The sequence below is a fragment of the Microcebus murinus genome, chromosome 20 (genome assembly GCF_040939455.1).
Source record: "Microcebus murinus isolate Inina chromosome 20, M.murinus_Inina_mat1.0, whole genome shotgun sequence".
In the NCBI taxonomy this organism is placed as follows: Eukaryota; Metazoa; Chordata; class Mammalia; order Primates; family Cheirogaleidae; genus Microcebus; species Microcebus murinus.
The window spans coordinates 24,798,935-24,816,931 of NC_134123.1; the positions used below are offsets into that span (position 1 = coordinate 24,798,935).

The 17,997-nt window shown below is 53.6% G+C and overlaps 1 protein-coding gene across 2 annotated transcripts in view; it reads right to left on the reverse strand.

Moving 5' to 3' along the window:
* The window catches only part of FA2H (fatty acid 2-hydroxylase), a 49,676-nt gene that overhangs the window by 13,852 nt on the left and 17,827 nt on the right, over positions 1-17,997 (reverse strand). For both annotated transcript variants that reach the window (XM_012772483.3, XM_075995796.1), the window contains exon 2: positions 7,468-7,560. In XM_012772483.3, the coding sequence (XP_012627937.2) occupies positions 7,468-7,560 (93 nt within the window). The remainder of the gene's footprint in view (positions 1-7,467; positions 7,561-17,997) is intronic.

Sequence of the window (17,997 nt, forward strand, 5' to 3'; positions counted from 1 at the left end):
CCCTCGTAATATTCCTTGTTCTGAAGTCCACTTTGATAGTAATAGAACCAATCAGCTTTCTGAAGCTTGGCATGTGCCTGGTCTTTTCCACTCTTCGACTTTCAACCTCTGTCTTTACATTCAAAGCGCATCTATTACAGGTAGCATATATTTGGGTCTTCCTTTAAAAAAAAAAAATCTACCCAGACAATCTTTGCCTTTTAATTGTCACATTTAGCCTATTTATACTTATTGTTGGCATAGGTCTACCCTTGTGCTAGTTTCCATTTGTCTACTCTGTTCTTCTTTTGTCTTGTTTGCATTAACTATTTTACAGTCCTCTATATTGTCTCCTCGATTGGCTTTTTAGCTATGCCTTTGTGTAGTTTATCCCCAGTTGTTGCTCTAAGAATGATAACATGCATCCTTATCACCATCTATCTTGAATGAAATCCCTGGTTTTTACACATCCCATTTTTGCATGCTACATACAACACCCCTCTAACTGTGTTTCATTTGTATACTTAATTCAGACTTAGCTCACTTCGATGATGAATGTTTCCAGCTATAGCACAGGGACGAGCCTCTCTCTCAGCCTAGTGGTGGTTTGTGCAAATTTTTATCTATTGATCCATTTTGCCCTTATTTTGTAAAGCAAGTAGAAAACAGCCTGTGATTCATAAGTTTAATTCAGTTGAGACACAAGCAGTGTCTAGGTAGGCAACAAGCAGGGACTCCAGCCTTAATCTCACACCCTGTTGTGAAGGCAACAGAACAAAAGGAGGGAGAGGTATGAGAAACTGGAGCTAGACTGCAGACGGGGTGTTCACTGGTATGGCAGAAACAGACCCCCCCCAACACAGGGGTCTGCTATTTGATGTCCTGTTGCCAATATGGCCTTTGGACACGATTCAGTTACTCCCTGGGAAGACCAGCAGGCACCGGCCACCTGTACAAAGGGTGGGCTTGCTGTCTAGAGTCAGGCCCAAGGCTGCCTCCGGTCCACCTGTGGCCTTGGAGGGTCTTAAACCCAAGTCCATATCCAGCCCACATTGCATCTCCATGAGGCAGCCCTCTGTGGCACCCATGGAAGGTCAACCTAGAGAAATCCAAGGAAGCCCTTGCTCTCCCCGTCAAATGCCACCCTCTGTCCTCAAAGGCCAACACTCGTAATTCTACCATTGGGGTCTTGTCCTGTTGTTCCAGGGGAAGTTAAGTGAGCCTCCCACGTAAGTGCAGAAATCCAGGCCTGTGACCTTCTCCCCATTTTATGGATGAGAATACTGAGGCCCAAGAGGTCAAGTGACTAATAAGGGTTGGTTGGTCCTGGAATGGGAACCTCCCTTCCCCCTTCCTGCAGCTTATAGCGCCCTCCACACAGTTTCCCAAGCGCTGGGACATTCACCCTGTGTGCTGGGCCTTGGTTTTGGGTGGCACGTGAGCTGATAGGGTGTCCCTTCCCAATTCCCTTCCAGTCCTGATCACTGAAAGAGGAAGTCTCAGCTGGGTGCTAACGGGTTCAAGGCCTCTCACTTGCTGGTCGTTTCCAACATGGCAGCTGGCTGGGAGCTGGTTTTGAGAAGGGTGGACGGCAGATGACTGCTCAGGACACAACCAGGTGGGATCTCACTTCCTACTCTCCCTGGCTAAAGACCCTTGGGCCCTTTAGCCCTCCCTCTCACACGGCTCTCTTCTTCCCAGCTGGCGCCTGGCCCCGGCCCCACCCACCCTTACTTCCTAAGGCTTGGGGGACACAGGGAAGGCTTGGGCAAAGGTCTGTGGCCTCTGTAGGAGGCTGGGGGGCGGGTGGGGAGAAGGGGAGAACAGGCAGGCTACTGATCACACCCCCAGTTCCCAGGCTTCTAGGGCTCCCACGGCCACCGCCACAATAGCAAATTCTCCTTTTACAGGCGTGGAAGCTAACGCTCAGAGAGGGCAAGCCCAGCGCTCAGGATTGCCCAGCTCTGGAATGAGCAGCGTGTTGGGGGTGGAGGGGGTCCTTTGGAGATTCAAAGACCTGAGCAACAGGCTGGGCCCCAGAAACAGATGCAAGTTGGGGTGAATTTGGCCCAAGCACCTTGTGCCCCTCCCCCCCCCAGCTCTGCCCCTGCCCCACAGGGAGCGGGGAGGGCCTCTCCCGGGCTATGCCAGGGCTATGCCAGGGCTATGCCAGGAATGCAGTGTGCAGCAGCTCCCCGGGGGAAAGGGCAGCCTGCTGCCCAGAGGGTGGGCGGATGGGCAGCTGCCAGGGTGGGGAGGGGGCACCTCTCCTCCCTTCCTCCTCCCAGGTTCCCCTCCCTCTGGGCAGCACAAGGCCCCAGGTGGCATAGGACACCTTCCTGGGGCAGCCCAGCCCGGGAACAGCGTGCTCAGAACCTGCTTCTCCCCAGTGTGGCAAATGTGGGCAGAGGGGACAGCTGCTCGGTGCCTGCGGCTCCTCCCACACCATGGCCACGAGCAACAGCAATTGTTCAAAGAAATGTCCACCCAAAGCCCGGAGCTCCAGGGCAGCTTTCCGAGCCAGAGAGGAGGAGGATGTGCTTCCAAGCAGCGGGGCTGACAGGGAGGGGAGTAAGGACAAGAAGCTCGATAAGAATCCTGGTGACGATTTTCTGTGCCCTGTTGCTTGTCAGCCTAGGCTCAGGCCTCGTGTCCATGAACCTTCGTAACCCATAACTTTGAGAGATGGGGCCTGAGTGGACATCATTTCTGAGACAAGGAGGAGGGTCGGATGCTCAGCCGTGGAGGCTGCGGCAGGGCCTCGACCCGAGCATCCAGCTCAGAGCCCAGGCCCTTACGCCCGGCCAGGATTCCCACCAGCCAAATCAGGACCCCCATGCCTGTGACTTTCATAGCACAGAGGCTTTGCTGCACCCCAGTGCTCGGTCAGTGGGGTGGGGACGGGGCCCTGGGTGGCCTTGCAGGGGCAGCTGCAGGCCTGGCCTGCGCAGTCTGCCTGGGACAAGGCCAAGCTCACAGAGGTGGTTCTGCACCACCTGTCCCCGCTGCCACCCCACAACCCACCCCTTAGCAGGGCACGTGAGGCTGGGGGATGGCCTTAGCTCACCCCGTGGGGACTCAGGCCAAAGACAGTGACAGAGAGCGGCGAGTGCAAAAAGACAGCCGAGTGCTGTGCAGAATCACAGCATGACCTTGGCTTTGGGGCTGAAGACCAGCATGGGTGCCCAACCTGGCCCCATCCTACAACCAGGTTGGGCTGTCACTCCCTTGCAGCACACTTTCTGGTGACCTCTGTGCGCACCCCCAGCCCTCCTGCCCACCCACACAATAGGAAGATGGAGGGAACGATGGTCTCCATCTCACTGGCACTGGCGATGGGCACCCCGTGGCATCTCTTGCCTCGCAGCCTGGCCTGTCCGCTGCCCTCCCAGAGCGTCCTGGATGCAGAGGGCAGTGCCCGGCCACCTGCCTGCCGCCTGGTTTCTGCCCTGGGGTGTTTATTGAGCACTGCCAAGCTCCGGGCAAGGAGGCAAGTAGAGAGGAGACTTGGGGACCCTACACCCAGAGAGGACAGTCTTGGGGAGGCCCTGTGGGTGCTGGACTCAGGGGGAGGGGTTGCGGGGAGAAAGGAGGTGCAAGGGGGTTCGAGATCGCTGGGGAGGCAGAATGCTGGCCAGCCCCCTTGGCCAGCAACTCATCTAGGCTCGAAGGGTAAAACCCTGTGGCCATCACAATACCTCTGCCAGGCCCAGGGGACCTTGGAGCAGCCCTTGATGTCAGAGGTATGTGTCAGGCAGGGGACAGGAACTCTGGGGAGCCGACTTCTGCATTTGTTCTGTGACACACCTGACCAGGTGATTCCACCTGTCTCTTGGGGGCAGAAGGTGGCCACACCCACTGACGGCCTCGTGGAGCTGGAAGGAATCAGCGGGGCTGCAGCCTGGCTCGGCCAAGGAAGGCTGGGGAAGAGGATGTGGCCAGCTTTGGAGACGTCTGCCACCCCATCTCCCAGTCATGGGCATCAGGGTCTTATTTCTGGTCAGCTGTCAATGTGGCAGGGTCCCAGGACATGTGGTAGGGAGCACCAGAGGGCCACTAACCTGCCCAGAAGTGACTTTGGAAAGCAATTTAAGCTCTTCCTCATCAGTTAACTCAGGATAATTGGCCGGGCGTGGTGGCTCACGCCTGTAATCCTAGCACTCTGAGAGGCCGAGGTGGGAGGATCGCCTGAGGTCAGGAGTTCGAGACCAGCCTGAGCAAGAGTGAGACCCTGTCTCTACTAAAAATACAAAGAAATTAATTGGCCAACTAAAAATATATAGAAAAAATTAGCTGGGCACGGTGGCACATGCCTGTAGTTCTAGCTACTCGGGAGGCTGAGGTAGGAAGATCGCTTGAGGCCAGGAGTTTGAGGTTACTGTGACCTAGGCTGATGCCACAGCACTCTAGCCCTCTAGCCCTGGCAACAGAGGGAGACTCTGTCTCAAAAAAAGAAAAAAAGAAAAAAATCAGGATAATTAGTTGTGTTTTCAACAGGATGAATTCAGAGAGTAGATAATATCTCCAAAGAGCTGGGCATGCATAGTAAGGACTCAATGAAAGAGGCATTAATTTGGTGAGTACTATACCCTGGGGCAGGGCTGTGGGGAGGAGCTTCTGCCAACCCCGAAAATCACACCTGTTCCCTCTGGTTCCCCAAACAGAGGCTGTTCCCACAGCAGGAAGTATGGAGAGGGCTCTGAAAAGGACACAGCAAAGTGGCAAAAAGAGGCCATTGGACAAAAGGGACAGCTATGCCCAGAAGCCAAGAGCAGTCAGCAGCTCTGGCCACCTAACCGGGCCAGCTGGGTTCCAGAAAATAGGGAGACACGTGTAGCTTGAGGAGCTACAACCTGGTTTCTTGCCCCACAAGGAAGCCTGGGTCCTGCCTGGCTGGGTGCTGGAAGGGATGATTTAGGAATTGTTCTGGGAAATTCCATGCAGAAAAGCCAGACCACGCCTCACCTCTGAGCAGGGCAGGGTGGCAGGGTCTGCATCCTGGGCCGCCCTGCTGTCTTTACAGACCCTTCCGGCTCCTGCCCCCTCCCCCAGCCCAGTTCCCTCCAGCCTTTCCAGTGTGGCCCACTGTGTCCCCAACTTCCAGGGCTGGCGAGACAAGACTCCCTTCCTCGGCAGCACCCAGAGGACTCACCTTGAACGCCAAGCACAAAGGGTTAACTTTGGCAAGTCCCTCTGCCCCAGGAGCAGGGTGCAAATCCACCCCAGGCCTGGGGACCCTTAGCTACGACAGGGCTGCTGCCTTCTCAGCCTCTCCCCACGGCTCCTCAAGGGCTGGACCCAATGGACCCCCCAAACCCCTGGCGAGGCTCCACTTAGACAAGCACCACGGGCTCCCCCCATCTCTCTGCTCCCTCAAAGGGGCTGGGGATTGGCCATGCGGAGAATGAGACAGGAATGGGACTCTTTTTTTGGAAAGTAGAGAGAAAGGAAAAGAAAAAAAGCGAAGCATCATTCATTTTTTTTTTTTTTTTTTTTGAGACAGAGTCTCACTTTGTTGCCCAGGCTAGAGTGAGTGCCGTGGCGTCAGCCTAGCTCACAGCAACCTCAATCTCCTGGGCTCAAGCGATGCTCCTGCCTCAGCCTCTTGAGTAGCTGGGACTACAGGCATGCCCGACTAATTTTTTCTATATTAGTTGGCCAATTAATTTCTTTCTATTTTTAGTAGAGACGGATCTCGCTCTTGCTCAGGCTGGTTTCGAACACCTGACCTTGATCAATCCACCTGCCTCAGCCTCCCAGAGTGCTAGGATTACAGGCGTGAGCCACTGCGCCCGGCCAAAGCATCATTCACTCTTTGGGGTCTGGGAAACCTGGCTCCCTAGCAGGACCCAGGAGGCTGGGGGGCTCCCCGCAGGGTGGGTCTTCACACACCTCCCGGACCAGCCCTCTCTTAGGGACACAGGAGGAAGGGGAGGAAGAGAGAACATCTGTGTGAAAGAGAGGAAAGGCGGGGAAGGTGAGTCAGGTGTCAGCTGCCAGGACAGCGGCCAAGCAGGGAGCAGGCCCTGGGGCAGGCGCCAAGACCCTCTTCCCCTTGGATGTGGCCTCAGTGCCAGCACAGGTGAGGGCGGAGCCACTTGGGTTGACCCTCCCCTCGCTCATTCAGTGATGCTGGGAGGAGCCCTCCCCAGGGGCCTGGCGGTGCTGGGCCAGCTCAAAACTCAGCTCCTCCCCTCTGGGACAGTTCTTTCTCGCCATCCTACCCTGGCAGCTGCCACATTTATCCAGCCCAAGTCAGGTCTCTTTAGAGCATTTTCTTTCCAACATTCAAGCCCTAAGTCAAGCTCACAGGTCGCTGCTCCAAGGACTCTGCTGGGGGTCAGGGACCCCCAGCTCCTGGGGTCCCTGACCCACTCAAGCAGCTGGTTCCTCTTCCGTCCTGCCCAAATGCAGAGCCAAATCCCCTCCTCCCCCGACTTCCAAAGAAATCTGTCCTTTGTGCTAAGACCCCTCCCCTCCAAGTCCTGTTCCCTGGCCTGGGCACCATTTACGCCCAACTGTGGCCAAGCCAGGGGTGGAGGCTGGGAAGCCCTTGTCCTGTGAGCCAGCAGGGAGGCTCACCATGTGGCCAGGCAGGCTTTCCTCTGCCTGGACTTCCATGTCCCTCTTAGTTACATGCCTCTCTGGAGGGCACGGGGCACAGAATGACTTCTTCCAGCCTCTGTAGTTAAATACCCAAAGTTCTCCCAGAGGTGGGGGCAATCTTATATGACAGGTGTCATTTCTGAGTTCCTACGGTCAGGGCCAAAGAGGACCAGCAAGCATCAGGCTTGTGGAGTGTCCCACCTGGTCTCTTCTGGCCACTCATGTTCCTTGGGCATGCTTCCCGCGTTGCCTCCTGCTGTGATAACTGTTTGCAGGGGAGGGAGTTACATTCCTCTCCACCAGGTTGTGAGCTCCTGGGGGTGTGTAGGGTGTCCTGTTTATTTCTGTGTCTCCGGTGCCCAGTGCAGGCAGAGAGCACACAGGGTGGGCATTTCTGGATGTGCAAATGTGTATCTGTTCCATGACTTTGGGACAGTCCTGTGACCCAGACTAGCCCTGCCCCTACCTGGACTTAGCAGGCATCCATGTCCTGCCCTGGCCAGCGACTCTTCCAGTGATCTCAGGTGCCCGGGGCAGCTACACCTTGAACATTGGCCAAACTGGGCATTTCTGGGTCTGAACCCTGTCATTGTCCCTTTCTCAGCTTCAGGGGTCCTGGTGGGAGACCTCTTCTTCTCCGGGTGTGTTTGGTGTCTGGTTCTGTGCACACACCTCATGGGCTATTTTCCTGAATGTTCCATCAATGAGACACCTCCACGACCTCTGCCTGGGTTGGCCCCCGCCAGGTTCTGCTTATGAGCTGTGGCACCTGCCTCCCTGTCCTCATCTTCCCAAGGCACACCATGGCCTTTGGCTCCACGCACCCTCCCCTCATCCCTGGCTGCCCCAAGCCACCAGCCCGCTCCATCCTGTGCCAGGTACCTTGTCCCAATCCACCTCTTTGAGCCTTGGTTCAATGGCAGGGTCTGTCTTCTGCGGTTCCTCAGTGGCTACAGCCTCACTCTCCGTCAAACCCTGCAAACAAAAGACACAGGATGTCACTTACAGCCGGTGAGGGCAGAGGACAGAGCCCCAAGCTGCCCCGTGGGCTGCACTGACACACAGCCAGGAGAAGCAAGAGCCCCATGGTGGGGCAGTGTGGGTGAAATCAAGGACACTGAGTACTGTCGAAGGCAGAGAGACACTGGTGTGGGTGTTACTATTCTCTGTACTTTACTTCTCCCTTGAAAATATGTCTACAAAACCAAAATGAGCAGGAAGATGGGGAGAGAAAGCAAGCTGGTTCACAGACTGCAGGTTAATGAAAGCGGTTGGTGGGGTGCTCTAGGAAGGGGGTCCCTGCCAGCCCTCTTCCAGGTCCCTGGCAGGTGTCAGGCAAAGGGAGTCATAGGGTAGCACCCAGGGCACCTGGAGGGGCTCACTGTGCCATGCCCGGTGACTGTCCTGCCTCCCTGGCTATTCAATAGAGCCGTGGATTCACAGGTGGGCTTCCAGGTGCCCAAGCCCACAAGAAAGGCAGCAGGAAACGAGGGAGCCTGTTCCTCCAGCTGTCCCATGTCAGCAGCCACACGTGGGGTGGAATTGGCAGGGGAGTGGCCAAGTGGGTTCAAGGTTAAATCGAATTAGCAGAGAGGTAAAGTCAGAAGGAAATGGAATGTGCTGGGAAAATCACAGGGCCCCAGCTAGCTGTGACATCACTCGGGGCGAGGCCAGCGACAGCAGGCTGGCACGTAGGAAGGGTGGGAAGGCGCCTGCCTTTCCCAACTCTTGGTGATTAAAGGAAACTACGGTGTTGGTGGGCGTGGAGTGGCCCTCAGAAGCTGGGTACTGGCAAGAGGCTGAGAGGCTATCGTCACGATTCTTACATTTTTGTTTCCAAATGATCCCAAGAGAATCTGATGGTGACAGTGACCATGTTGGCATTTTCTAGGAAAACTCACATGTAACCCTAATAAAAGTGGGCTTTTGTGGTCTTATCTTGGTCTATTTAGTTTAGTGTCACCAAGATAATACCTGAATTTTTTTTAAAGCATCTCATGCTCTCTTGAAAACAAAGAAGAGTGGATTTTATAGCATATCATACACTGAAATTCCCTAAATATCCAATATAAATGTCTTCCCTCTTCCCATGTCAGTAGCTCAATAATTTTCTTCCTTGCAATTCTGTTTTACCCTCAAAATACCCAGATGGCCCCCAGTCACAGAGCTACCAAGCCCCCCTCTCCTGGACAGTTATTTTCTCCTGGTCACCCCAAGTCCTTCCTTTAAGCAGGGTGATTTACCCCTTTTCTGCACCTCAAATCCCACTCACTGCAACCCCATCTGCCTCTCCCAGCAAAACAAAGAGATCGGATCATCTTAGCAGGGAAGCAGTTATCATATATATATTAACACTTAATGTTTTGTCTGTTATACGCTTTTCAGACATCCCACAGTGGCAGACACAGATCTGTTTTTCACCTAAACAACCACCGGAAGTGGAACAGAAGGTGTCTATGTCATCACCTCTTAGCACTGGATGCGAAGCACTCATCTACCCGACTTGAGTCTGTGGTCCTCAGAAAAGTCTCCCTACACTCAGTGGCTAGTGCCTGGGTGTCACTGCTGGTGCCTCCCCTCTAGGGCTGCATGGGCCCCTTCTCTTTCACCTGACAGGCCTATAAACATTTGGGGACAACCAATACTCCAAATACAATGCTTTTCCCCAGGACCCTCTTGGGACACATTTTCCTCTTCCAAGGCAAGGTGTGATGGGACCAGCGCAGAGCCCAGCAGGGCTTGTGCTGGCCTCCCGTGGGGCATCAAATTTCTGTTCATGGGAACTAAGAAACTGTAAGTCCTTTAAGCCACCACACGAAGCAGATCATTCACTTAGCCTATGGCCACGTAGACTACTGCAGTTGGCATGGTGTGCAGGGCTGGGATGGCCAAGAAGGTGACCTGGACCTGCAGGCCTGTTTACTGGAGTGTCACAAGATGTGTGATGAAGCCTGGGACACCCAAAGTAGGGAAGAACAGGAGAGCAGTAGGCAGCGCAGAGCAGGGATAGCCTGAGAAATGAGGTCGTGAAGGGGGGTTTCTAGGGACAGGAACCCCAAGCTGAAGGTCCTCTCCAGTTAACCTTATAGCCAGAAGTGATCTGCTCATTTTCCAACTTTTAAAAAAAAATCAGGCTGGGCGTGGTGGCTCACGCCTGTAATCCTAGCACTCCGGGAGGCCAAGACGGGAGGATTGCTCGAAGTCAGGAGTTCAAAAGCAGCCTGAGCAAGAGCGAGAACCCGTCTCTACTATAAATTACTTTCTATACTACTAATTACTTTCTATAAATAGAAAGTAATTAATTGGCCAACTAATATATATAGAAAAAATTAGCTGGGCATGGTGTCGCATGCCTCTAGTCCCAGCTACTTGGGAAGCTGAGGCAGCAGGATTGCTTGAGCCCTAGAGTTTGAGGTTTTGCTGTGAGCTAGGCTGACACCACGGCACTCACTCTAGCCTGGGCAACAAAGTGAGACTGTCTCAGAAAAAAAAAAAAAAAGAATTAAAAAAAAAAATCATAGACCCCATATATGATTTCTGCTCAGTTGGTATTTATCATTTTTTGCCTCTTATAGTTTTCAAATTTTGGGGTCATTATCTTTTTTGTCCAATGGTTTTATAGATTCCAGCAGGGCAAGGACCTTGTGGGTTACTATTTCCAGTTTCTCCTGGCACCTTGATGGGCTCTTGCAAATACTAGACGGCCCACCCACATTTCCCCAGTAGGCCACGTTTCAATGCTGGATCTTTGTGGAGCAGCCAAAGCCCCTGAGACTCCCACCATGTGGTGGGCCTGGCTGCTGGGGGCTGAGGCTCTGAGGCTCTGCAGAGTTTGTGCTCCTTGGAAATGTGAAATGAATGAGGTGGGCACAAGTGCCAAGCACCAGCACACAGTGGGGAAACACGGCTCTCAGCCTGAGAGAGGTGGCCCATGACACCCAACATGCCATCTTGGAATGCCACTCCGAGCTGGATAAGACTGTGCCCAGGCCAGGCGCAGTGGCTCATGCCTGTAATCCCAGCACTCTGGGAGGCTCAAGGTCAGGGGTTTGAAATCAGCCTGAGCAAGAGTGAGACTCCGTCTCTACTATAAATAGAAAGAAATTAATTGGCCAACTAATATATATAGAAAAAACTAGCCGGGCATGGTGGCGCATGCCTGTAGTCCCAGCTACTTGGGAGGCTGAGGCAGAAGGATTGCTTGAGCCCAGGAGTTTGAGGTTGCTGTGAGCTAGGCTGACGCCAGGACACTCACTCTAGCCTGGGCAACAAAGCGAGACTCTGTCTCAAAAAAAAAAAAAAGACCATGCCCAGATAAAAGGATCAAAATGCCAACAATCTAAACCACAGATTCTCAGTGCCCTTTGGCTCAGTACATTGGACAGGCATGAACAGAAGTAAAAGTACTTACGACTGATATGAGATTGCCAGCATTTTGCTTTGCCAAATAGAAATATTTTTAATATTGACTATCAGCAACATTTCATACACAAGAGGAAATTTCAATACCAGATATATAGGAAATGCATGTTTTCAGAATAAAAGGCAGATCTTCTCAGGAGAGGGCAGTGGGCAACTTTATACTGACATCTTCAAAAAAGGTTCTATTTGAAAAATATTTATTAATGCAGAAAAATTATGGCATAAAATTTTATTTAGTGAGCATTAACTGCACACAATCGGTTTCTTGGCTGAAGCTGGTTGATGGGGGCGCTGTATGATCTATCTGTCACAGGAAGAAGATCAAATGCTCACTATGTACTGGCTCTTGTCATCTACTTCAAAAATGACAAGAATCTAGTTTTGTAAATGGAAACAGCACTTTTAAGGCTTTTTCATTCCATTGGAACTATTTGGAGTGAAAGGAGGGAAGAGCCACTGCCAGGAGGAAGGGCGTGGCTGGTGCCCAGAGCCTGGCTTGGGCTGGCATCCCCAGCACGGAGCAGGTCAGCGACTCTGGCAGGGGATGTCCTGCATAGGAGGACGAGGAAAAGAGGGACAGAGGGGAAGGCAGTGGGCGCGGTCTCTTCCTGTCCTTCTCCTCCCAGTTCAGCTGCCCTGGAGCCACCAGGGAGCAACGTCATGTGTTATAGGTGTCTGACAATTAAGCCCTGCACTGGCCATATAAGCAAGGTGTTTTCTGGGTGACCTCGTGGGCACCACACCCCTCCCTAGCAGAAGCCCAGGTTCTTACCACAGGATTGGACACACCTCCCACACGGGAGGAGACTCCAAGGAGAGCCAGTGCCAATGTCACGTGGGTGTCACCAGTAGCAGGAACGCTCTCAGGGACAGGGATGTGGCCTCCAGGGCATCTTTCACTAACTAATTTTCTCCAGTCTAGTGAGATGCCAGGTCTACAAACCTTCCCCAGGTGCGGCTGAGACAAAGAGCCTCCCAAAGGCGGCTTCCACTTCCACTCCTCGGACTCCAGGAACTGAGCCTTGCCCAAGAGTGGCTGCACCTCACGCCACCCAAGCTGATCTGGGCCATATTTTCCGGACTCCCACGGCCCAGTGTTTACTTAATAGTTGAGCCAGGCTCACCCTTGAATTCCTCAGGCAAACACCATCCATGAATCAGAGGTGTGTAAAGGTCACTCCTGGGAACTCGGGTACAATCCCAACTTTTGATGGCTTTTAAAAAACTTTCTTGGAAACTTCCACGATGCATTATTTAAAGACTCTCCTGATCTTGGAAGCAAGCCAAAGGGAGCTTTAAAAACCCAAAGTATCCCAAAGTGAAAGTATCCCAAACCCAAAGTGAAGAGCACACGTTTGCTTTTCTGCAAGTATTTGGAAATTGTTCTAGGCAATGCCTTTGGCCTGAACGTGTTTCAGTATTTGGTAGAGGAAGTGAATAATTCCGCAGTCAGACTCATAACTGGCCTTTGCAGGAACGATCGGGACAGGGTTGGGGAGTGTGGCTTGATGGGGTGTGTCCAGCCCACCTGTGTCAGGTGACAGCTTTCTCAGGAGGCCAACCTGAGGGGCGCAAGACTGTCCTGGGGCAAGAAGTCCTCGTCCCGGCCCTCCTCAGCCTCTCTACCTTGGGAAGGAGGGCAGGAGACACAGCCAGAAGCACGTTTGTGGTCAGATGCGGGGCGAGTCGCTGTCCTTACACTGCATTTCCCTGTTGGTGTCTCACAGTCTAGAATGTGCGCACCGTGGGGCAGGAACCCTGCCTGTCTTGCTTACCCCTTGGTTCCCAGTACCCGGCACGGGCTCGCACACGGTACTTCTGGAATGATCCACTAGTGTGCAAGAGAGTATCAGAAAAAGAGCTACCCAAGGCCTTCCACAGCCTGTGTCTGCTTGGAGAGGGAAGGATGGGCTGTTCCTCCAAGGAGATGGGGTAGGGAGGCAGGCACCATTCGACCCTCTTAGTGCCTTCCCACCACAGTCTGAGGCTGAGTGGGAGAAGAGCCAGCAAGGCGGAGCTGCAAACCTCGCTTCTCCCAGCACCACGCTAATGGGTGCTGTTTCCTCTCCGGTCCGCCCGAGCCACAGCTCATGGACACAGGCCTGCTGACATCCCTGCCCAGCTCTCTCTCATTAAGGTCAGACCCTAACATACACAACACCTAGGAACCCTCCCCAGCCGTCCCCAGGGGTACCGTCCCCAGGTTCCCCAACCTTGCCTGTCTCTCCGTGAGGCCACGAGGGTCACCTGGAGCAGGAGAAGAATTCAGGGCTGGCACCTAGTTCTAGTCTAGACAATACAGACTCAACTCTAGACTAGGGACATAGAGCTAGATCAGGCTCCTGGTCACACTGTGTGTGACCTCAGACCTTTCTCTTGGAACAAGAAGTTGCTTCTCTCTGGCAAGGGCACCCGCACTTCTTGCTCTGTGCTCAGGGATCGGGACAGTGATGCCACCAAGTGAAGCAGGCAGGTGTGATTCATAACACACACCTATTTTGTTTGCATGTTAAACATTTATGAACATTCTCAGTTCCACAAAGATGCTCAACTTAAATTTTTCTTACAATATGAGCACTATAGAAACGAAAATCAAGCAAAACCATGAGGCACCCTTTGGCCAGAAGTATTGATACAGAGAAAAAAGAAATGCAACAAGGGCAGTATTGATGCCACTGCCACTGGCCTTGACACCAGGGAGGCTACAGGGAACGGAGTGGGCCACAGTGAAATGGAAGGGCCGTGCCCTGTTACAAGACCACATGACCTATTGGGTCCACATCCTGGGAGCATGGGGCTCAGTGTTCTTCTGATTTCTAAAAAAAGCTGGGAAATTAGATTTTTATGTGAAATCTCCAGATATTTTAATTTGACATGCATTTAAAACAAACGATGTGGGTCAAACCAACATGTCTGAATATAAACACTAGCCCATCCTTGGTGGGCCAGTTTGAAACCTCTAGATGAGCCACCAGCCTCCTTCCTGCTCCGTGGGACGCAGAGAAGCGTGGCAGGGGCTGACCCGAGCAGGGATTTTGTTCTCCCCACAATTCCCAGAGCATGGAATTCAGACAGGGATCTCAGGCTGCACCCACATGGGGTAGGCCCACAGGGCCAGCTGTGCCAAGGCCCTGGGTGGGCTGGGTGACAGGCTGGCATCACAGGAACAAGAGCCCTGGCAAGCTCCAAGGAAGGGTGACCCTGGGCCTCTTCCTTCCTCCTGTCTGGGTAGCAAGGAGCAGAAGTGGGTGGTGGGCACTGATGTCTACTGGTTCTCTTCCCCTCGTGTCTGGAAAGGAGACAAAATTCGCAAGGGCAAAAGAATCAGAGCAGAGACTCAAGCCATGCACCGAGGATGTCACCTCCAGGGTGTCACTTCCCAGTGTGGAGGCCTGTCACAGGTTGAATCATGTTCATCCCCCTTCCCCAAATTCATGTGTTGAGATCCTAACCCCCAGTACTTCTGAATGTGGCCTTATCTGGAAATGGGGCTGTTACAGATATAATTAGCTATGATGACGTCATTAGGGTGGGTCCTAATCCAACGTGACTGATGCCCTTATGCAAAGGGGAAATTTGGACACAGACAGGCACATGGGGAGAACGCGTTGTGAAGACGAAGGCAGAGACAGGCGCGATGCAGCTACAAGCCAAGGACTGCCAGAAAACCACCAGAAGCTCAGGACAAGGCACGGAACAGGTTGGCCCTCAATGTCCTGAGAAGGAACCAACCCTGCCCATCTTGGACTTGCAGCCTCCGGAACTGTGAGATGGTATGTTTCGGTGGGTTGAACCACACCGTTGGTGGCAGTCCTTATGGCAGCCCTAGGAAGCTAACAGAAGGCCTGGAGCAGCTTCACCTGGGGTCAGGACAGGGCCACACGAGGAGAGGGAATTGAACCCGGAGAGACCCGCCAGGTTGGCACCCAAGGAGCTACGGAGCCAGGAGTGGGGGTGTCTCGCCCTAGACCCAGGCTGCGGCAGAGACCAGCGTCTCCCATTCTTCACCTCCTCCCTACCCCGCCCCTATGGGCAGGCCACGCAGAGGGCTCTGGGAGGGGGCATCCAAGGACATCCCCTCCCAGCCCACTGTTTCCCCTCTAGCAGCCAGGGGGGGCCCTTGTTCCCCTTCTTTAGGGCCTGGGAAGTCACCCCCCAGTTCTCCAGCCATGGGAATGCTGTGTGGGGGGCCACATGCAGGCTGCTGCCCTCTTTAGCACAAACCTTGTTCTACTCTGCACCTCCCCACCCTCACCGGTGGCAGCAGGGACAGCCGTGCCACCTCCAGGGCCAGTGCCCTCACCACAGGGCACATGCGGCGGCAGCGACTCACTGGGATCGAGGCTGGCCGGAGCCATTCCACGGACAGGAAAACCGAGGCACAGAGACACCAAACCGCTCATTCAAGATCTCTCAAGTGGTCCCTGGGAGGGCCGAAAGGAGCTTCCCCCCCCCAGTGCTGTCCCTGGGGAGATGCTCCGCGCACATCCCCTCTCTCCTGGGGGACTCCCTGGGGGTCCCCAGTCCCTGGCCTGGTCTCTGCCGCAGCCCCCAGGCCCCTCCAGGGCCCAGCCCCTGTCTGCCCTGCAGAGGGTTTGCTTGGAGGGCGCCTGGGGGAGAGAACAGAGCAGAACAAGGGAAAGTCTGCGCTCCGCAGCGCAGCGCAAACAAACAAGTCGCCACAGAGTCGCTGAAAGGCGGCAGTGTGTGGCAGGGGGCCGCGGGGGCGGGGCAAGGCATAAAGGAATGTTGTTCGGGAAAGCGGGGCTGGGCACCGAGGGACGGACAGATGGCTTTTTATCCCACAGCCTGGGTTGCGCCTGAAAACCCTTTTTCTGAAATGAGATGGTGCCCCGGGCCCTGTGTCCAGCTGCCCCCTCCCCACAGAGGCCCAGGGGGCGGCGGGGGCTCCAGGTGCCTCAGTGGCCCGGCCAGCATCAGCCGGCAGGTGGGAAGGGGCAGGCTGAGAGGAAGAGGATGGTGCTGGGGCGACCCATCTGCACCTAGAGTCTTCTTTGGGGATCAGCCTTTTTCATTAACAAACCCACCTCCGCGGTCCCCCGGGAGCTGGGTGCTTCGGGGCCCAAAAGCTTTCTGCTAAAATGAAGGCGGCAGGATCTGCCGGCTCCAGACCCAACAAGCTGCCCTCTGCCTTGCCAGGTCCAAGGGGAAGCCAGGTCCAGCCAGGTGAGCTCTGGACACCCTACTGGGGGCCTGAGAAACCACACCTGACACCCCAGGGAACCCCCAAAGCACACCCACTCCTCCCCCTCATCACTGCAAGGCGATGGGCTCTGCAGGCGACCATCCCACTACTTGTAGTAGGAAGAAGAAAGGAAAAAAAGGAAACAGGGAGGGAACTTGTGCCTGAAGGCTGACCAACCTGTCCTGCTCACGTGTGGGGAGAAGGACAAGATGACAGTCCTGGCCCCTGGCTCCTTGACTCGGTTCTCCAAGAACCCGGCATTGCTTCTACTCACAAAACGAGCCCCCTCTGAGGTCATCACCAGCAACCTTGCCACAGGAAGCAGAAGCCGGCATACCTGGGCAACCCAGGACATCAGAGAAGGGGGCCGATGGTTCGAAAATGCTAAGTTACAGCTCCCAAGGCCACCTCACTAACTTGATTCCACACCAAATCCTGTCGCTGACAGTGTGCGATCATGTGGCCCCTCTTTCCTCTGGGACAACTTTTCTCCTGAGAGCATGGGGTGGGCATGACCTGGCTCGGCTCCCTTCTGGGTCTTTCCTTACGAAATCCTGCCTCGAGCTGTGGTCTACGATGCGAGGGACCTGAGCTCCGGCTCACAGGATGAGCCATCCATGAGGAAAACGCACTCCAGGCACCTAAAATATATCATCTCCTCGATGACCCAATGTGTACAATAAAACCATTTTCACATCTACCATGTAACACTCCCACCTGTAAGGATTATCCTCATGATACCATTTTTTTTTTTGATACTTTCAAAAGGCTAAACAAGACCACTAGTTTATAAATCACCTCATATACCACTATTCCAGGAGCACTATTCCTAAATTTGTCTTCTGTAATCTAGTAGTTTAAGAGGGAAAAATAATTGTTCTTGCCATTGTTTGCAAAATGGCAAATTATTATAGTCACGGAGCTGTTTTGTAAAACAAACAAACAAAAAACAAACCCAAACAATAAACAACTTGCCTACCACCTACTATTTCTCTTTACTGAGTCAAACCATCTCCTCCCCTCTACAGCTGAGGAGGTAAGAGAGGCCGGCTGACTTGTCTCAGGTGGCATGGTTAGTTCTAGAACACAAGTCTGTTGGACTCGAGTCTATGCCCTCTTTCCTACTTTCTTTTAATCTGACAACTTCCAAACCCACTGCATGTTTCTTAAATTAGCAAAGTCTACACACGGAGTCCTAGAACTCATGATGACCAGTAACTCCTGGTGAACTATAGCCTATATTCCATGTTTTATGTTTTTGAGACACAGTCTCACTTTCTTGTCCAGGGTAGAGTGCCGTGGCGTCCGCCTAGCTCACAGCAACCTCAAACTCCTGGGCTCGAGCAATCCTCCTGCCTCAGCCTCCCGAGTAGCTGGGACTACAGGCATGCACCACCATGCTCAGTTAATTTTTTTCTATATATTTTTAGTTGGCCAATTAATTTCTTTCTATTTTTGGTGGAGACAGGGTCTTGCTCTTGCTCAGGCTGGTTTCGAATTCCTGACCTTGAGCCATCCTCCCGCCTAGGCCTCCCAGAGTGCTAGGATTATAGGCGTGAGCCACCGCCCCCAGCCTATATTCCATGTTTTATACCTGTCACTATGATGATGCTTCGGTCCCAGGGGACAACTTTCTTGAATGACCCAAGGACAGGGTGTCCTTCTGGGTGGGCAGCGCCTACCTGACATAGCCACAGGTGAGGAGCGTCACTGACAACATGTCTAGTGTAGAGAGGCAAAAAGGAGCCATTTGTGAACAGTGCGGGGACGTCAGCTTCCTAGAG